Genomic DNA, 20,880 nt, shown 5'->3' with positions numbered 1-20,880 from the left:
GTTTGATTCTGTGAGTCTGTTTACTATTGATGCTCAATGTGCTTGACTGGTTAAGTGCGGGTGTGGGCTCAGAGAAAAGTAAACGAGCTGTAAAAAAAGAGCTGGAAGCTCGAGCTGAAGCATGGAGCAGACATCTTAAAGCGGTGTAACCTGTTACACACAAATCAACTAGTGTCATCTCTGCATAGCTCTGATATAAACTAAACAATTGACATCATGGATCAGCTATAGCATGGTTGGTAGCACTCTCATTGCTGGGTCAGAATGTTGTGGATTCAAGTCTTCATGCAGAGACTTGAGCAAGTAACCTAGGCTAACAGTGCTGTGTAATACTCAGTGAATGCTACATGGCTGATGGTGCCCTCTTTCAGATGAGACATTAAACATCCCATTTTTTAAAGCTTCTTTCAGGGAATATGGGTGCCATTTGCAAGGCAAGCATTTGTTGCCCGTCCCTAATTGCCCTTGAGCTGAATGGCTTGCTTAGCCATTTCAGAGTCAACCACATTGCTGTGGGTCTGGATTCATATGTTGGCCAGACCAGGTAAGGATGGCAGATTTCCTTCCCTAAAGGAGCATTAGTGAACAGATTGATAATGGCTTCATGGCATCATATTCCAGGTTAATTAATTGAATTTAAATTCCACCAGCTGCCATTGTTCCCAAAGCATTAGCCTGGGCTTCTGGATGACTAGTCCAGTGACATTACCACTACACCACCACCCCCCCCCCCACCCCCCACAACCCTGTGCCTGCTTGTTTATGATCCAGAAGTTATGACCAATGACCAAGTTTACTGAGACGTTTTAACAATGACCCTTTGGTCTGGTTCCAGAGTTCCAAATCAGAGCAAACTGAGAAGTGCAAAAAGACCTGAGAGTGTCACCGAAAGTGTGGAACTTGAATTAGTGGCTTTATTTCAGCAGGCTCACTCACGATATCAAATTCTGATCCCACTCAGAAATGTCAACAACAGTCACGTTCTCAATGAGGGTGCAGCGGCCTCCATGTCAAGCAGATTTTCTAACCTTGTCTCATATTTATGAAACTATATTGCGGTTTCCACTTTCAATTATTAGAAAGTAGCTTCTTGCTGGTTCTTCAGCTGGGCCAATTTGTCAGCAGGGAATCAAAGAATGCAGCAGAGGCCATTCAGCCCATTGCTCCTGTGCTGGCTCTCTTGAAAGCTATCCAATTGGTCCCATGACACTTTTTCTTATCCCGTCGCTCTCGGGATTTTGCCCATCAGGCTTGTTATCCAGCCCTTTCGTGAGGGTCAAGGTTGAACCTGCTTCCAGCAACCTCTCTGGAAATTGTGTGGTGTTTAGCTGTTATTGGGGAACAGGTGCCCAGCCTGGGAAATCCAAAACTGAGGGTTAAAATAGGCCTTAATGACCTATTATAATATTTAAATGCCTTAAAGCTGCAGTGAGGCTCCCCGCTTACCTTCAATCCTGCCCGAGTGAAACTGGGAACGGGGCAGGATGATATGCTGACTCAATTTATTCGGGATATACCCGACTCAATTTATTCGGGATTTTAACTCTCCGCAAACCAGCCCCCTCCCTGGAAAAGTCAATTCTGCTTTTGAGCTGACAGGTGAAGGGAGGGAAGAATAGGAGCTAAAGTGGGTTAGGATGTGGTCCACTCAAGGTTGGCTCCTGGGAGCTGACTTTAGCTCAAAACCATTGTTCCTAAAGCCTTCCTCCCCTTGAGGGGGTGGAGCACACGGGCTCAAACCTCTTCCCTGAGACCTGAACAAAACGAGGTGTCCAGTTTCCAGCCTGTAATCAGAAGAGATAAGGTCTCAATGTTATCCACAGGCGAGTAGGTCGATAAGAGACAGGGCATGGATTGAGGCTGACTCTGCAGTGCCATTCTGAAGGAGTGCTGCACTGTTGGCGGGGTAGCCTTTCAGACAAGATATTAAACCAAGGCTCCGGAGAAGAGTCTTATTGGACTCAAAGCATTAATTCTGTTTCTCTCCCCGCAGGTGCTGCTGGACCTGCTGAGATTTTCCAGCACTTTCTGTTTTCATTTCAGATTTCCGGTCTCTGCAGTATTTTGCTTTTATTCAACCAATGTCTACCCTTTCAGCTGGATTCAAGGATTCCCTGGCAATTATTTGAAGATGGGCAGGGGAGTTGTCCCTGATGTCCTGAGCTAATAAAATGTCAGAGGATTAATCGGTGGTGTCCAAATTCATGATTCAACCTGATTCCCCTGAGTTTCCAAGTTACTTGGCTGGCTAGGTTAGAATTAACTCCCCTGCTCTCCACCTTCCCCCCTCTCCCCACCCCCCCACCCACCCCCACCTCCCACACCCACCCCCACCTCCCACACCCACACCCACACACACATACCTACAACCTGAGCGATGGACTGGAAACTTAAGCTCCCTCAGTTCTGGGTAACTGGATGGGGATTTTTTTGCATTTTTGAGGAGGTGTGTCCGGAAGATTTTCCATGCCCTGTCTCTTATCGGCCTACTCACCTGTGGTTCAACAGTGAGATCTTATCTCTTCTGATCATAAGCTAGAAACTGGACATCCTGTTTTGTTGCATTGACGTATTTACCTGCTCAGTCAGAACTAATTTTGTGTGCAATCTCTTTCTCAGCAGGGCTGCTTGTCAGTCTTTCCTCTTCCTGCTCTGACAGCTTTTAACATTGGACACTTATAACACCAAGAGAGATTAACCCTGTTCTCCAATCCTTCCCATTAACAGTGCAGCATTGGGACAGTTAAAAATAAGTGACCTTGCTACCAGCTTGACATTCAATGGCATTACTAGCTCTGAATCCCCTACTATCAACATCCTGCTGGTTACCATTGACCAGTAACTGAACTGGGCTAGCCATATAAGAAGGGTCTGAAGAAGGGCCATACGGACTCGAAACATTAACTCTGTTTCTCCCTCCATAGATGCTGTTAGACCTGCTAAATTATTCCAGCATTTTCTGCTTTTGTTTCAGATTTCCAGCTTCCGCAGTATTTTGCTTTTATCTTAGCCATATAAATACTGTGGCTACAAGAGCAGGGCAGAGGCTGGGAATCCTGCGGCGAGTAACTCACCTCCTGACTCCCCAAAGCCTGTCCACCATCCACAAGCCACAAGTTCAGGAGTGTGATGAAACACTCTCCGCTTGCCTGGATGAGTGCAGCTCCTACAACACTGAAGAAGCTTGATACTATCCAGGACAAAGCAGCCCGCTTGATTGGCACCACATCCACAAACATTCACTCCCTCCACCACCGATGCACAGTGGCAGCAGTGTGTACCATCTACAAGATGCACTGCGGGAACTCACCAAGGCTCCTTCGACAGCACCTTCCAAACCCACGACCACTACCATCTAGAAGCTCAAGGGCAGCAGATAGATGGGAACACCACCACCTGGAAGTTCCCCTCCAAGTCTCTCACCATCCTGACTTCCATTCCTTCACTGTCGCTGGGTTAAAATCCTGGAACTCCCTTCCTAACAGCCTTTGGATGTACCTACACCACATGGATTGCAGCGGTTCAAGAAGGCAGCTCCCCACCACCTTCTCAAGGGCAATTAGGGATCCACAATAAATGCTGGCCCGGCCAGCAATGCCCACATCCCATGAATGAATAAAAAAAGCTTTCCCCATCCGAGATCAGGTTCCAGTTAACCCATTCATTAGAGTCCCACGGCCATTATTTCTTTGGAGAAGAACAAGGAAATCTCTCCATTGTTCTGGCCAACATCTACCCCTCAATTGACATAAAAAAAAAGATGATTTGGTCATTGCTGTTTGTGGGAGTTTGCTGTGTGCAAATTGGCTCCCTTGATTTTTACATGACAACAGTGGCTACATTTTGAAAGTATTTCATTGGCTGTAAAGGACTTTGCGACATCTTGAGGTGAGGAAAGGTGCTATATAAATGCAAGATATTTTTAAAAAAAAATTATTCCTGGCCTTTGAATTATTATTCCCACAACACAACCACTGTGTCTCCCAGCAGTTATTGTCTTTTGTGATAAAACCGTGTGGTATATTTCTGCCCTCCAAGGTGATGGGAGAATTTGGTGAGCATCCCATGTGTTGCCTGGACACAGCATGATGCCTAGTTAAATTATTAGGCAGGGGCCACGTTAACTCACGCCCAGTGGTGAATAATGTGGTTGGTTTTGGACCCTTGTGAAAGTGTATTCCAATTGTAAAAATGAGAAAGGTGTTGGGGTGAAGTCCAAACTGTCAACGGCAACCCTCTTTTGTCAACCCCAACATTATTACCCTGTGTGTGTAAACTCCTTTTCAATATCCAGTTGTTGGGTCACTTTATATTTATAACTTATGATGTCATTTGCCTAAATTGGGAATCCCTTCCCCCCTCAGTATCCTCGAATCACAGAGCGCAGAAGGAGGTTATTCTGTCCATTGTGCCTGTGCTGGCTCTTTGAAAAAGCTACCCAATTATTCCCGCTCTAACAGCTCTTTCCCTAGAAATTTTTCCTTTTCGTTTATTTATCAAATTCCCTTTTGAAAATCAGTATTGACTCTGCTACCACCATGTTTTCAGGCATTTCAGATCATAACAACTCATGGTGTAAAAAAACCACCTCATCCCCCTCTGAATCGTTTCTTCAATCAATATCCTCTGGTTACTGACCCACCTGACAGTGGAAATAGTTTCCTCTTATTCAGCCTATCAAAATCCTTCATGGGTTTGAACACTTTTATTCAATCAACCTTTCATCTTCTGTTCTCTGAGGGGTACAACTGCAGATTCTCCAGCCTCTCCACATAACTGAAGTCCAGGATTTGATAATAAGAGCTCATGTTGCAATGGAGGTTTTGGTACAAAAAGGTCCAAACTGAGGAACATATAAACAGGAGGAGGCCATTCAGCCCTTCAGGCCTGTTCTGCCACTCAACAAGGCTGACCAAAGCTGATTTATATCTTAACTCCATTTACCAGCCTTGGCTTCATATCCCTTAATACACTTGGCCAGCAAAATATTATCAATCTCAGGCTTAACGTTATGAATTGATGTAGCACCTACTGTGTAGAAACACGCTCTGGGAGGCTTCTTAGTCAAAAAAAAAACAAACTTTATTTACACGAGAGCTTCTGTGGCTGCTTACATGCAGCCAACCCTTCAACCAGCCATTTTACACTAGGGAACCCCTCCCTAGAATTTATTCCCTGGTGCTAGCCACACATTGGTTGAACAAATCACATGAACCTTGCTCAGTTGAACTGGTCTTAAAGTGACAGTCATCACATACTGCTTTTTATGGGGGAGAGTTCCACATTCCCAATACCCTTTTCATGAAGAGCTGTTTCCTAATTTCGCTGCTGAATGGCCTAGCTCTGATTTTCAGGTCCTTGACTCCCTGACCAGTGGGAAAATGTTTCTTGCCCCTTTATCTTCCGTATAGCTTGGCTGATGTAATCTCCCCTCATAAACTAACCTTTGAAGCCCTGCTAACATTGTGGGTGTAACGGGCTGCAGCCTGAGAAAATGGGATTGCCCCGCATCTCAGAAGCCAAGTTATCATTTGGCCTTTGCACTCAGTGGCGCCCAATCTCTATGTCAAGGTTGGGTGCTAGGTGCTCAGTTTCAGATCTTAGCTGTCACCATACCAACCGCCACTAGTGTTGCCAACTCTGATTGGCCATGTTTTTAGAAGTGCCATCACATGACCTCCCACCTACCCTGCCCCACCATCCTACGCTCTCACCTTTGGATGCCTCTACATATCCATCCTCATGACACCCCATATTCCCCACAGCCAATTGGAAAGCGAATAGGCTCTTCATTGTCAGTTGGATAATTCTTAAATATTAGTCAATCAACAGTTTTTCCCATCATATCCAACCTTTTATATCTTTTTTTTTCATTCGTTCATGGGATGTGGGCATCACTGGCTAGGCCAGCATTTATTGCCCAATCCTAATTGCCCTTGGGAAGGTGGTGAGCTGCCTTCTTGAACTGCTGCAGTCCATGTGCCAGTGGTTGGACCTAAGACACTACTCCTGCAGCAATACTCCTAGGATCAAGATAATTGATCGCCAACAACCACAGCCATCTTCCTTTGTACTAGGTATGATTCCAACCAGTGGAGGGTTTTCCCCCTGATTCCCATTGACTTCAGTTTTGCTAGGGCTCCTTGATGCCACACTCGGTCAAATGCTGCCTTGGTGTCAAGGGCAGTCACTCTCACCTCACCTCGGGAGTTCAGCTCTTTTGTCCATGTTTGAACCAAGGCTGTAATGAGGTCAGGAGCTGAGAGGCCCTGGTGGAACCCAAACTCAGCATCAGTGAGCAGGTTATTGCTAAGCAAGTGCTGCTTGATAGCACTTTTGATTACCCTTCCATTACTTTACTGATGATGGAGAGTAGACTGATGGGGCGGTAATTGGCCGAGTTGGATTTGTCCTGCTTTCTGTGTACAGGGCATACCTGGGCAATTTTCCACAATTTTGGGTAGATGCCAGTGTTGTAGCTGTACTGGAACAGCTTGGCTAGGGGTGCAGCAGGTTCTGGAGCACAGGTCTTCAGTACTATTGCTGTAATATTGTCAGGACCCATAGACTTTGCCGTATCCAGTGCCTTCAGCCATTTCTTGATATAACATGGCGTAAGTCCAATTGACTGAAGACTGGCATCTGTGATGCTGGGGACCTCCGGATGAGACTAAGATGGTTCATCCACTCTGCACTTCTGGCTGAAGATTGTTACGAATGCTTCAGCCTTATCTTTTGCACTGATATGTTGGGGTCCTCCACCATTGAGAATGAGGATATTTGTTTAATTGTCCACCACCATTCATGACTGGATGTGGCAGGACTGCAGAGCTTAGATCTGATCCGTTGATTGTAGAATCGCTTAGCTCTGTTTATCGCTTGCTGCTTATGCTGTTTGGCATGAAAGTAGTCCTGTGTTGTAGCTTCACCAGGTTGACACCTCATTTTTTCATATGCCTGGTGCTGCTCCTGACATGCCCTCCTGCACTCTTCATTGAACCAGGGTTAATCCCCTAGTTTGGTGGCAATGGTAGAGTGGGGGATATGCTGGGCCATGAATTTACTAATTGTATTCAATTCTGTTGCTGCTGATGGCCCACAGCGCCTCATGGATGCCCAGTCTTGAGTTGCTAAATCTGTTTGAACTCTACTCCATTTAGCATGGTTGTAGCGCCACACAACACGATGGAGGGTATCCTCAATGTGAAGGTGGGACCTCATCTCCACAACGGCTGTGCGGTGATCACTCCAACCGATACTGTCATGGGCAGATGCATTTGCAGAAGGCAGTTTAATGAGAATGAGGTCAAGTATGTTTTTCCCTCTTATTGGTTCCCTCACCACCTGCCGCAGACTTAGTCTAACAGCAATGACCTTTAGGACTCAGTCAGCTCAGCCAGTAGCTGCGCTACTGAGCCACTCCTGGTTATAGATATTAAAGGCCCGCACACAAAGTACATGACATTCTGTGCCCTTGCCACCCGCAGTGCTTCTTCCAATTGGTGTTCAACATGGAGGGGGGGCTGATTCATTATCTGAGCGAGGAGGGGAGTGGTCTGTGGTAATAAGCAGGCGGTTCCCTTGTCCATGTTTGACCTGATACCATAAGACTTCATGGGGTCTGGTATCGATTTTGAGGACTCCCAGGGCTACTCCCTCCCAGCTGCATATCGCTGTGCCTTGGGCTGCTGGTGGAGTCTGGGACATTATCTGTAAGGTATGATTCTGTGAGGATGACTAGTCAGGCTGTTGCTTGACCAGCCTGTGAGAAAGTGGAACTAACTTTGGCACATGCCCCCAGATGTTAAGTAAGGAGGACTTTGCAGGGTTGACAGGGCTGGGTGTGCCATTGCCAGGTGCTCTGTCCAATGTCATTCTTTTTTATTAGATCTCTAGCAGTTTGATACAACTGAATGGCTTGCTAGGCCATTTCAGAGGCCAGTTAAGAGTGTGGCAGATCGTGGAATCATATGTAGGTCAGACCAGATAAGGACTTTCCTTCCTGGACATTCACAAACGAACCAGATGGGTTTTTACGACAACAGCTTCATTAGACATTTAATTCCAGATTTTTATTGAATTCAAATTCCACCATCTACCATGGTGGGATTCAAACCCGGGTCCCTGGACTAATAGTCCAATACCACTGCATTATGCTACTGCCTCCTCTTATCAAATGCTTAGAAGTGTTCAAAGAATATTTTTAAAGAGCAGAATGTTTTATTTTATAGCACACTAATTTTACTCTGAGTTTGCCCTGAGTGATGCCCAGGAGGGGACTCTTACCAACATAAATCAGTCAATTTATTTCCAAATTTTGAATTGATCCTCAACAGGTCAAGGGTGAGGCAGAGTTCCAGATTTCCACTATCTGTTGTGTGAAGAGATATTTCCCAACTTAACCCCTGAACAGCCTAGCTCCAATTTTAAAGTTATGTCCCCTTATACCCAATTACCCCTCTACCGGAGCAAATTTTTAAAATTCATCATAGAATGGGGGCATCATTGGCTAGGCCAACATTTATTACCCATCCCTAATTTCCCTTGAGAACTGAGTGGCTTGCTAGGCCATTTCAGAGGGCATTTAAGTCAACCATATTGCTGTGCGTGTGTGGAGTTACATGTAGGCCAGACCAGGTGAGGGCAGCAGATTTCCTTTCCTAAAGGACATTTGATTTCTATCCACCTCTCTTACCCTTTAATCATCTTGAGCACATAACGGAAATTGGATCACCTCTTGTTTTTCTATATTCATGGGAGTATTAGTACATCTAACCTTGCCTCGTAATTTAATCTTTTCAGTCCAGGCATTACTCAAGCGAACTTGTGTTGCACGTGCTCCAATTTTCCTGAGGTTTGTTTAGTATCAAACAAATTCTCTAACTGGGGCATAAGCGCCGGACTGCCAGAGATGCTGTCTTTCAGATGAAATGTTAAACCAAGGTCCTGTTTGCTCTCTCAGGTGTAAGGAAAAGATCCCATGGCGCTTTATTTCGAAGAAGAGCAGGGAAGTTATCCTAGGTATCCTGACTAATATTTATCCCTCAATTCATATCCCTAAAAACAGATCATTTGGTCATTATCACATTTTTGCTTGTGGGAGCTTGCTGTGTGCAAATTGGCTGCAGTGTTTCCCGTATTATAACAGGAACTACACTTTAAAATGTACTTCCTTCACTTGAAAATGCTTTAGGATGTGCTGAGTTTGGGGAGAATGGTGGTGAAGTGGTAATGTCACTGAGCTAGTAATCTAGGGGTTTTGGCTAATTCTCTGCAGTAATGGGTTCAAATCCCACCACAGTAATTGGTGGAATTTTAATCCAATTAATGGATCTGGATTGAAAACATGTCTGAGTAATGCTGGCTGTTGTAAAAAGGCCATCTGGTTCTTTTTTTATTCATTCACAGGATATGGGCATCGCTGGCTGAGCCCTTGAAGGAAATCTTTCATCCTTATCTGGTATGGCCTACGTGTGATTCCAGACCCCCTCAGTTCAGGGGCACTCAGGGATGAGCAGGCCTTTCTTTTTTGCCAACCAGAGCTCTATGTAGCTCCAGCCCTTTAAATTAGTCTTTTTAATTGCTTTTCGAACCTTTTCACTTACAGATTTCTGTATGTCGATTGCACCCCCACTCACACCCTCCCTTCCCCCAACCCACACCCCTTGCCATTTACAATCTGTACAATCTGAGATGATCAGACTGCTGGACAGTTGGCCAAGTATAGCCTTTCTCTCAAAAGAATTGCAGGACTTACCAAGATTATTTAGTGATCTCGATTTGCAAACTACTTACCACATGATTAAATTGAACGTTATATTTTATCAGTCTTGGAAGTATTGCGAGGAGGATAGAGATAAGCTTCAAGAGGACGTAGACAGGCTGGTGGAACAGGCAGACAAGTAGCAGATGAAATTTAACACGGGAAGTGTGAAGTGATTCATGTTGGCAGGAAGAATGAGGAAAGTCAATATAAAATAGAGGGTACAATTCTAAAGAGGACGCAGGAACAGAGAAACTTGGAATATACGATTACAAATCATTGACTATGACAGAGCAGGTTGAGAAAGTAGTTACAAAGTCATACGGCATCCTGGGCTTTATAATTAAAGGTGTTGAGGACAAAAGCAAGGAAGTTATAATGAAGCATTTGAAAACACTGGTTCAGCCTCAACTCGAGTATTGCTCTGCACTACCCTTCAGGACGGGTGGGAAGGTTTTAGAAAGGGCTGTTGTAAAAACAAGAATGGTTCCAGGGATGAGGGGCTTCAGCTACGTAAGTAGATTGGAGAAGCTGGGGCTGTTCTCCTTGGGGAAGAGAAGGTTGAGGGGAGATTTGATAGAGGTGTTGAAAATCATGAGGGGTCTGGACAGAGTAAGCAGAGAGAGTATAGGGGAGACAGGGTCAATCGAGTGGTTAGGATGTGCAATGCACTGCCTGAGATTGTGGTGGAGGCAGGGTTAATCGAGTGGTTAGGATCTGGAGTGCACTGCCTGAGAGTGTGGTGGAGGCAGGTTCAATCGAGTGGTTAGGATCTGGAGTGCACTGCCTGAGAGTGTGGTGGAGGCAGGTTCAATCGAGTGGTTAGGATCTGGAGTGCACTGCCTGAGAGTGTGGTGGAGGCAGGTTCAATCGAGTGGTTAGGATGTGCAATGCACTGCCTGAGATTGTGGTGGAGGCAGGGTTAATCGAGTGGTTAGGATCTGGAGTGCACTGCCTGAGAGTGTGGTGGAGGCAGGTTCAATCGAGTGGTTAGGATCTGGAATGCACTGCCTGAGAGTGTGGGGGAGACAGGGTCAATCGAGTGGTTAGGATCTGGAATGCACTGCCTGAGAGTGTGGTGGAGACAGGGTCAATCGAGTGGTTAGGATCTGGAATGCACTGTCTGAGAGTGTGGTGGAGACAGGGTCAATCGAGTGGTTAGGATCTGGAATGCACTGCCTGAGAGTGTGGTGGAGGCAGGTTCAATCGAGTGGTTAGGATCTGGAATGCACTGCCTGAGAGTGTGGTGGAGACAGGGTCAATCGAGTGGTTAGGATCTGGAATGCACTGCCTGAGAGTGTGGTGGAGACAGGGTCAGTCCAGTGGTTAGGATCTGGAATGCACTGTCTGAGAGTGTGGTGGAGACAGGGTCAATCGAGTGGTTAGGATCTGGAATGCACTGTCTGAGAGTGTGGTGGAGACAGGGTCAATCCAGTGGTTAGGGTCTGGAATGCACTGTTTGAGAGTGTGGTGGAGACAGGGTCAATCGCGGCTTTCGAGAGGGAATTGGATAAGCTCCTGAAGAGAATAAAAACTTACAGGACTACAGGGAAAAGAGTGGGATGAGTTAAAGTGAGGCAGCACAGACAGGATGGGCCTCCTTCTGCTTGGTAATCATTCTATAATTGTATGATGCTAAAATTCTAGTTATTGTTATTGATAAATTCAAAAGCCAGAAACAGCCAAATGTCAAGCATCATTATGTCCTTCTGACCACGCTAGCAGAGAGATGTTCAGTGCAGGAAACCTTTTGCCTTCTCCAACACTGATGTGAAAAGGGGATAGTCGTGGGCAATAAGATAATAAAATACTGGACAGGCTCAGCGTATTTTGAAGAGTAAAAGTGACTTGATTGAAACATGTAAGACCCTGAGGGGACTGGACAGGGTGGATATGGAAAGGATGATTCCTCTTGCGGGAGAATCTAGAAGCAGAATCTTCCCAGATTTGCACTAAGTGCGGTAGGATTACCAGCCAGCTGCATCGGCAGCTTTTCACGCTGTATCATCCCAATCCTGCATCATGTATTCCTGGGTAACACACTGTTTCAATGGCGGGCGGGCTCTCATTCATCCACCACGCTGTCACCTCGCCACTTCCTCACACCGGGCACCATACTTTAAGCACAGCCACGCACACGCCTCTCAGTGCTTCCAGTCCTTAGACTACCACAAAGTGACATGGCCCCGAAAGGCAAGGAGACTGCAGGCGTCCTGCTTACACTCTCCTCATCTCTATCCATGCAGGACAAACTGGCTCACAACAAGAGAGAGACGTGGCAGACTGGTGGAGGAATGCCTGAAATCAAGGTCCTCACAGAATTTGAAAACAGAACCATGCAGCTCGCTGGTGAGAATCTGGACCGTTCCTGTGCTGACAGTGAGGTCGGCGCTGCTCTACCAAGTGAGGATTTAGCAGTGGAGCATCCATCAAACAACCATGCCGTGAGTGATGTGTCCTCTTTTACAGGCCACTGCCATGCACTAATGATCTCCCCTTGCTTGCGCAGGCACATCTGGGAAACAGCCGACAGAATCCATGACCCAGGGTCTCCAATCAAGCGCCGAAGAAACATCTGTAGAGGAATATGAAGGCTCCCTCCCTGAAGACCCATCACAGCGCTCACCCACACTCTCCACCAGTGCAGAGACACACACCTCGGTGGTACCTAGCTTTAGATGAGCCTTGGGATCACAATCTGGTGAGCACATCACACTTTCTGATCCACAGCAGGCAGCAGCAGGGAGTTCCCAGGTCCGCGGCACTCAGAGAACTGTTGGAGGCCAGAACATTGCTGAGTCCGGGTCAGATGATGAGCCTCTGGACTCGGTCACGTCACAGTTGCTGGAGTTGCAAAGGCAAGCTAGGGAACATCAGGAAGGGATGTCCGCTGCACTCCTCAGATTGCAAGGCACGATGGAGGAGTCCGTCCGTCTTCAGTCTGAGGTGATAGCGCTGGCATGCCAACGCACCGAGGTTAAGACTGGTAGGATGACAGCCTCCATAGAAACCTTGGTCCAGGATGTCACTCCTGCACTGCTGCGCGGGCTCAACTCCATCGCTGATGCCATAGTTGGCCTCCAACAGTGTGTATGTGAGAGGGGTGCGGGGCAGCTCGATCTCACTCCAGCTACCCCTTCCGGAGTCAGCTAGGGGCCTCTGGGCATCCATAGGGAGGGGGATTAGCAGGTGCACACTCCGGGGCCATCCACCCAGGTGACTCCGAGAGTGTCCAGCCCATCCAACTCCCCTCTTCCTCTTCCACAGCATCTCCAGCTCCACGGGCCAAGGAGGGTACCACTGCACACAGCAGGACCCCGAAAGCAGGCTGGGGCCCTCCAGGTCTCAGCTCTCCAGAGGACACTCGCAAAGGTCATCACAGACAGGGCGTAGCAGTCAGAAGGCTGCCTCCACCTCCATTGTGTATGTCAGGGGAGCACCAAGACGTAGTAACAGGATTAGGAAGGTTAAGAAGATATAGTTCATCAGCATGGGAACAGGTTTTAATCTCTTGTATTTAATGTTCACTATTGTCAATAAACCCCCAAGAATGACTCCTTGCCAATGGCTCCTTGTTATGATGAGCGCCCATGTCACTCAGATGTGAAACCTTGGTTCCTGCACAAGATAAAGGCAGGTGTCTCGGTCCAGGGCCTCTTCCCTGTGCAGCGTGCAACCTGCAGACCACAGTGATGGTCCGGCTTCACACTCACTGGACTCATTACTGATGCCTGCACCTCGGGTGCTTGTCATTGCTGCCAGAATATCATGGGCAGGTGTCACAGAGTTCCACCATTCTCTCTGTGTGCTCTCTGTGCCTTTAAGGAGGGGTTGGCCCCATCTCTTCAGCATCTGTGCTGGTGACGCTGTGCTCCTGAAGGGCTCAGGTTGCAAAGGTGGACAAAGGATCAGGTGCATTTAAAGTTTCACGGCTGCATCTCCATGATCACAGAGTGCAGGCAAGCTGCCCTTTGCCATACAGGAGTCAGACATCCACAGAGGCTATGTGGAGATCCATGGAGTGTCCTCACAGCATGTCGTCATCATCCTCCTGCAATCGAGTGACTATTAGAGCCTCTACTGCGTCTCCATGACAGGAGCATTATTACAGAGAGTATGCGCACTGCCATAAGCCAGGTTGGAGTCACACGCTCCCAGGTGCAATGTGAGGATCTATGGTGTCTCTTCACTGCATCCTCCACAAACCTGGCAGCTATCAGGGCCTCCTGAGCATGCCTGCTTCATCTGGCCAATGTGATGGCCTCATTGGCATCATGATGGCATTGAGGCCATCACCTTGGCCACCAGGGCCTCCTCACTCTCATCCCTGTCGATGTCTTCCTTATTGGAGGAGACCTCCAGCTCCTCCCCAGCCAGCTCCTCTCCCCATTGCAGCACATGGTTATAAAGGGTGCAGCAGGTGATGTTGATGCCTGACACCCTCTATGGGCCGTACTGCAGGGCTCCGGAACCTCATTTTTCCAACCATGTTGCGAGTTGCAGCAGGAGCCTTGTTATACCGTCGCTTTGCCGCAGTCTGAGATCGCTGCATGGGTGTCATCAGCCACGGCCTCTGTGGGTAGCCCTTGTCCCTGAGGACCCATCCCTTCAGCATCTGTGAACCCTGGAAGATGCTGGGGATCTGTGACCAATTGAGAATGTTGGAATTGTGGACACTCCCTGGGAACCATGAGCAGACCTGCAGGATGCCTTTCTGGTGGTTGCACACCAGCTCATTCAGCGAGTGGAAGCCCTTGCAGTTGGCATAGTTGACCACTTGTTGCCATGGAGACCTGAGTGCCACTTGAGTGCAGTCGATGGCACCCTGCAACTGTGGGAAACCCGAGATCTGGGCGAATCCGGTTGCTCTTGCATCCTGGCTGTCCTGGTCCCCGGGCAAAATGCACAAAGTTGTGTGCCCTCATGAAGATGGCATCCGTGACCTCATGGATGCTTTTGTGGGCGGAGACTTGTGAAATTCTACAGAGGTCACCTGTGGAGCCCTGAAAGGAGAAACCCACGTAGAAATTGAGCGCCACGGTCACTTTCATGGCCATTGGCAGTGGATACCCTCCATGTCCCCATGGCACCAAATCCTGCAGTAACTGGCAGATGTGACCAACCAGTTCCCTAAACATGCACAGTCTTTGCCGAAACTGGTTCTCGGTCATCTGCAGGAATGAAAGACAGTGTCTGTTGACCCTGGGTGTCGCTAGGCACCGGCCTGTGAACTCACTGTGGCTCTTGGTCAGCGTGTGTAGGAGCTCCAGTCGTTCCTTCTTTCTGAGGTTGCTGCTTCTGCCTCTGCGCAGCCAAGAGCCTCCGTCGCTCTCTTCTCCTTCGTCTCCGCGCTCTGTAAGCCATCAGGAATACAGCTAGTTCACCAGGCTCCATGATCCTGATGTAGCCCTCCTGCAGGGTGAAAGAGAGCCACATGTGAGTTAGCATGGGTGCACAAAGAACCTCTCCTGAAGGCCCCTTAGCGCATCGCGGAGAGTGCAGGCCACCACTTGGATGGCCAGAGATTAGTGCGCTGCATGGCTGCCCGAAACCCCACCTACCCCCACCCCACTCCACCTGACCGATTGGTGACAGCTTTTCCCACTGGACTGCATGCTGTGCCCTCAGCTCAGGCACAGGCATTTTCCTAACCCACACTGCAAGGCTGCACCGTTAGCTTGAAGCATGGGGGAGACTGGTCCAGATGAGAATGATGACATTGCAAGGGGCTCTGAGCACCTCACCCAGTTACTGCCCCTGGCCAGCTTTCACAAGGAGATTGCACTTGGAACTTGCCCACTCACCCAACTGTTCTGCAGTCCACTGAAGTGCTCATTACCCTGCAGCCTGTGCCCAAGGGGTGAGAGGTTCCAGACCATTTGGTGGCAGTTTCATGTCTCTGCATGGCCACTTCCCTCCCTCTGACACTGCACGTGCTTGTGTACTACCATCAAGCACAGTACAGCCCTTGCCCTCCCTCAAGTTGCCTCAACTGCAGTGCAGCATTTGCCCCAGCACCACACTGTCAGCCAGCTGGGAAAATGTGTATGGCTGTGTCCTCACCTGGATGTATAGGGCCTTAACATTGATTGCAGCATGTGAACCTCACAAGCACTATACAACGTTACTGCGCACTCACCTCCGAGATCCCCTCAAAGTGCTGCCCGCCAAGCGCATGCCTTTTATATGCTACTGTGAAATCACACCGATGTGCTCGGATAATCGGCGCGGTGTGGGGGAGGTGGGGGGGATTGATTCCAGCGAGCTGGACTTATAATGAAACAATGTTCCCGAGGGTCAAGGGTGGAAAATACGGCCGCCATTGATGAGCAGAGTGGACAAGTGAAAACTGGTTTCACGACATCGGGAAACCGATTTCTGGCCTTCTTGCCATATTGTCCGCTCACGTCATCAAACACGCCTGACGCCAGCGGGTGTGGAAAATTCCTCCCCAGAATTCAGGGTCCCTGTTTTGAAGTAAGGGGTCACCCATTTAGGACAGAGATGAGGAAAAGATGTTTCTCTCAGAGGGCTGCGAGGCTTTGGAATTCTTTTCCTCAAAAGGCGGTTGGGGCAGCAGCTTGGAATATTTTTTAAGCAGAGGTAGGTGGATTCTTGATAAGCAAGGGGGTGAAAGGTTATCGGGGTGAGGCAGGATTGTGGGGTTAAAATCAGATCAGCTACAATCGTATTGAATGGTGGAGCAGGCTTGAGGGGCCGAGTGGCCTACTCCTGCTTTTAGTTTATATGTTCGTAATACGTACATATGGATTATCTGTGCCACTTCTCCAGAAAGGGCATCGTTTTTGGACAGCGTTAAGTCTTGACAGCGGAGCTGTTTGACTTCATTCCACCTCACACATGAGTCATTCACTTCTCTTGCATGACCGATCGTTGCTCAGTAACGTGTATTTATACAGACTCTTTCACGTAGTAAGATGCCACTAGGTGCTTCTCAGGAACATGATCAAAGGTTTCACACTGAATCAGATCTGGAAATATTAGGATAAATGACCAAAGGTCTAACGAAGAAGAAGAAGTGGGTTTTTAAGGGTGTCTCAGGTGATGAAAGTGCGGTCGAGAGGGAGAGAGGTGTAGGGAAGGGAGGGGTATCAGAGAGCTTAGCACCAAAGCAACTAGAACCGAACCCACCAATGGTGGAGCAATTCAAACCAAAGATGCTCAGAGTACTGGAATTCCAGAAGCAGATGTTTGGAGGGCTGGAGGAGATGACAGAGCTAGGAAGGCAGAACATGAAGGTGAGAATTTTAAAAATTGTAACACTGGTGGACCAGGAGCACAGGGGCGATGGGTGAACAGGACTTAGGACAGGGGCAGCAGAGTTTTGGATGAGCTTGTGATGATAGGTGGTGGGGCACATTGGAATGGTCGACAGAAACAGAGTTACCGTTTGAGTCCAAGATGACTCTCCTTCGGAGCTGAATGGCACTCTGACACTCGCAGTTCCAAAGAGTCGTACTGGACTCGAAACGTTAACTCTGTTTCTCTGCCCTCCAGACCTGCTGCGTATTTCTCACGCCTCCAGTTTCCATTTCAGATCCCCGGCATCCGCAGCGTTTTGCCTGATTATTGGAACAGGCAAGTTTGCCCTGTTGTAAAGGTGGTTGAGGTACAGGTGAACTTCAAGAAAGGCCTGTGAAAAAGGGCTCCTCTCAATTTAAATTGAGCTGAAAATCTGGCACTGCTCCGTCTGGGTGGGTTTTTCCCGTTCCTCACCTGTGACCATAGCAGGGGAGGCGGGGAGGGGGAGCTGAGAAGCCCAGAGTAACAGTGACAATGGTGCACAGGCAGAGTCACAGATCTGTCTGCTCAGAGTCATTCGATGAAAACACAGACGCCAGCTTTTGTTTTCACATTGACCACATCCTCCACAATTTACAAGAATTTCACTGTAACCTGTACGAGGCTGGTAGGTAAAATGTAAGAGGGAGAGCACAACATCCCACAACAAAGTTGCAGTAAATTCAATTGTCAGGTCGTAAAATTCCCTCCACTACTTTTCATCTGTTCCCAGAAATATAGCAAGGCCTTTGAGTGAGCGCTCGCAGCAAAAGCTGTTTAAACAAAACAACTCCGGATTAGATTTTCAAGATTCAAGGTTGGGCACTGACTATTGGGGGAATATGATTCTGGTCCATTCACTGCTGAGCTGGGTGTATTATTGGCAGAGGGCAGCAGGAGCCACACTCCATATCTAAACTGTGCTGTACCTGGGAGTATTAATTACCATGCTGCATCAGCCCTGGGAGGGTTTGACGGGACAGTGTAGAGGGAGCTTTACTCTGTATCTAACCCCGTGCTGTACCTGTCCTGGGAGTGTTTGATGGGGACAGTAGAGGGAGCTTTACTCTGTATCTAACCCCGTGCTGTACCTGTCCTGGGAGTGTTTGATGGGGACAGTAGAGGGAGCTTTACTCTGTATCTAACCCCGTGCTGTACCTGTCCTGGGAGTGTTTGATGGGGACAGTGTAGAGGGAGCTTTACTCTGTATCTAACCCCATGCTGTACCTGTCCTGGGAGTGTTTGATGGGGACAGTGGAGGGAGCTTTACTCTGTATCTAACCCCGTGCTGTACCTGTCCTGGGAGTGTTTGATGGGGACAGTGTAGAGGGAGCTTTACTCTGTATCTAACCCCGTGCTGTACCTGTCCTGGGAGTGTTTGATGGGGACAGTGGAGGGAGCTTTACTCTGTATCTAACCCCGTGCTGTACCTGTCCTGGGAGTGTTTGATGGGGACAGTGTAGAGGGAGCTTTACTCTGTATCTAACCCCGTGCTGTGCCTGTCCTGGGAGTGTTTGATGGGGACAATGTAGAGGGAGCTTTACTCTGTATCTAACCCCGTGCTGTACCTGCCCTGGGAGTGTTTGATGGGGACAGTGTAGAGGGAGCTTTACTCTATATCTAATCCCGTGCTGTACCTGTCCTGGGAGTGTTTGATGGGGACAGTATAGAGGGAGCTTTACTCTGTATCTAACCCCTTGCTGTACCTGTCCTGGGAGTGTTTGATGGGGATAATGTAGAGGGAGCTTTACTCTGTATCTAACCTGTGCTGTTTATGGACTGGAAGTGTTTGTTAATACAGTGTAGAGGGAGCTTTACTCTCTACCAACCCCGTGCTGTACCTGAACTGGGAGTGTTTGATGGGGACAGTTTTAGAGGGAGGTTTACTCTGTATCAAACCCAATGCTGTACCTGCGCCGGGAGTGTTTGATGGAACAATGTTGAGGGAGCTTTACTCTGTCTGTAACCCTGTGCTGTACCTGTCCTGGGAGAGTTTGGCAGAATAATGTAGAGGGAGCTTTACTCTCTATCTGACCACATGCTGCACGTGTCCTGGGAGTGTTTGATGGGGACAGTGTAGAGGGAGCTTTACTCTGTATCTAACCCCGTGCTGTACCTGTCCTGGGAGTGTTTGATGGGGACAGTGTAGAGGGAGCTTTACTCTGTATCTAACCCCATGCTGTACCTGTCCTGGGGGTGTTTGATGGGGACAGTGTAGAGGGAGCTTTACTCTGTATCTAACCCCATGCTGTACCTGTCCTGGGGGTGTTTGATGGGGACAGATTAGAGGGAGCTTTACTCTGTATCTAACCCCATGCTGTACCTGTCCTGGGATTGTTTGATGGGGACAGTGTAGAGGGAGCTTTACCCTGTATCTAACCCCATGCTGTACCTGTCCTGGGAGTGTTTGATGAGGACAGTGTAGAGGGAGCTTTACTCTGTATCTAACCCCATGCTGTACCTGTCCTGGGGGTGTTTGATGGGGACAGTGTAGAGGGAGGTTTACTCTGTATCTAACCCAATGCTGTACCTGCGCCGGGAGTGTTTGATGGAACAATGTTGAGGGAGCTTTACTCTGTCTGTAACCCTGTGCTGTACCTGTCCTGGGAGAGTTTGGCAGAATAATGTAGAGGGAGCTTTACTCTCTATCTGACCACATGCTGCACGTGTCCTGGGAGTGTTTGATGGGGACAGTGTAGAGGGAGCTTTACTCTGTATCTAACCCCGTGCTGTACCTGTCCTGGGAGTGTTTGATGGGGACTGTGTAGAGGGAGCTTTACTCTGTATCTAACCCCATGCTGTACCTGTCCTGGGGGTGTTTGATGGGGACAGTGTAGAGGGAGCTTTTCTCTGTATCTAACCCCGTGCTGTACCTGTCCTGGGAGTGTTTGATGGGGACAGAGTAGAGGGAGCTTTACTCTGTATCTAACCCCATGCTGTACCTGTCCTGGGATTGTTTGATGGGGACAGTGTAGAGGGAGCTTTACCCTGTATCTAACCCCATGCTGTACCTGTCCTGGGAGTGTTTGATGGGGACAGTGTAGAGGGAGCTTTACTCTGTATCTAACCCCATGCTGTACCTGTCCTGGGGGTGTTTGATGGGGACAGTGTAGAGGGAGGTTTACTCTGTATCAAACCCAATGCTGTACCTGCGCCGGGAGTGTTTGATGGAACAATGTTGAGGGAGCTTTACTCTGTCTGTAACCCTGTGCTGTACCTGTCCTGGGAGAGTTTGGCAGAATAATGTAGAGGGAGCTTTACTCTCTATCTGACCACATGCTGCACGTGTCCTGGGAGTGTTTGATGGGGACAGTGTAGAGGGAGCTTTACTCTGTATCTAACCCCGTGCTGTACCTGTCCTGGGAGTGTTTGATGGGGACAGTGTAGAGGGAGCTTTACTCTGTATCTAACCCCATGCTGTACCTGTCCTGGGGGTGTTTGATGGGGACAGATTAGAGGGAGCTTTACTCTGTATCTAACCCCGTGCTGTACCTGTCCTGGGAGTGTTTGATGGGGACAGTGTAGAGGGAGCTTTACTCTGTATCTAACCCCATGCTGTACCTGTCCTGGGGGTGTTTGATGGGGACAGTGTAGAGGGAGCTTTACTCTGTATCTAACCCCGTGCTGTACCTGTCCTGGGAGTGTTTGATGGGGACAGAGTAGAGGGAGCTTTACTCTGTATCTAACCCCATGCTGTACCTGTCCTGGGATTGTTTGATGGGGACAGTGTAGAGGGAGCTTTACCCTGTATCTAACCCCATGCTGTACCTGTCCTGGGAGTGTTTGATGGGGACAGTGTAGAGGGAGCTTTACTC

General features: G+C 48.4%; 1 protein-coding gene across 1 annotated transcript in view; it reads left to right on the top strand.

The window, feature by feature from the left end:
• The first annotated feature begins 16,773 nt into the window (after positions 1-16,773).
• LOC144695501 (regulator of G-protein signaling 5-like) overlaps positions 16,774-20,880 on the top strand; it is a 53,273-nt gene continuing 49,166 nt past the window's right edge. The window contains exon 1 of the mRNA XM_078566377.1: positions 16,774-17,022. Within this exon, the coding sequence (XP_078422503.1) occupies positions 16,774-17,022 (249 nt within the window). The remainder of the gene's footprint in view (positions 17,023-20,880) is intronic.

The sequence above is a fragment of the Cetorhinus maximus genome, chromosome 21 (genome assembly GCF_964194155.1).
Source record: "Cetorhinus maximus chromosome 21, sCetMax3.hap1.1, whole genome shotgun sequence".
In the NCBI taxonomy this organism is placed as follows: Eukaryota; Metazoa; Chordata; class Chondrichthyes; order Lamniformes; family Cetorhinidae; genus Cetorhinus; species Cetorhinus maximus.
Note: the sequence above shows the minus strand (reverse complement) of the source record. Positions and strands in the feature narration are given on the sequence as shown.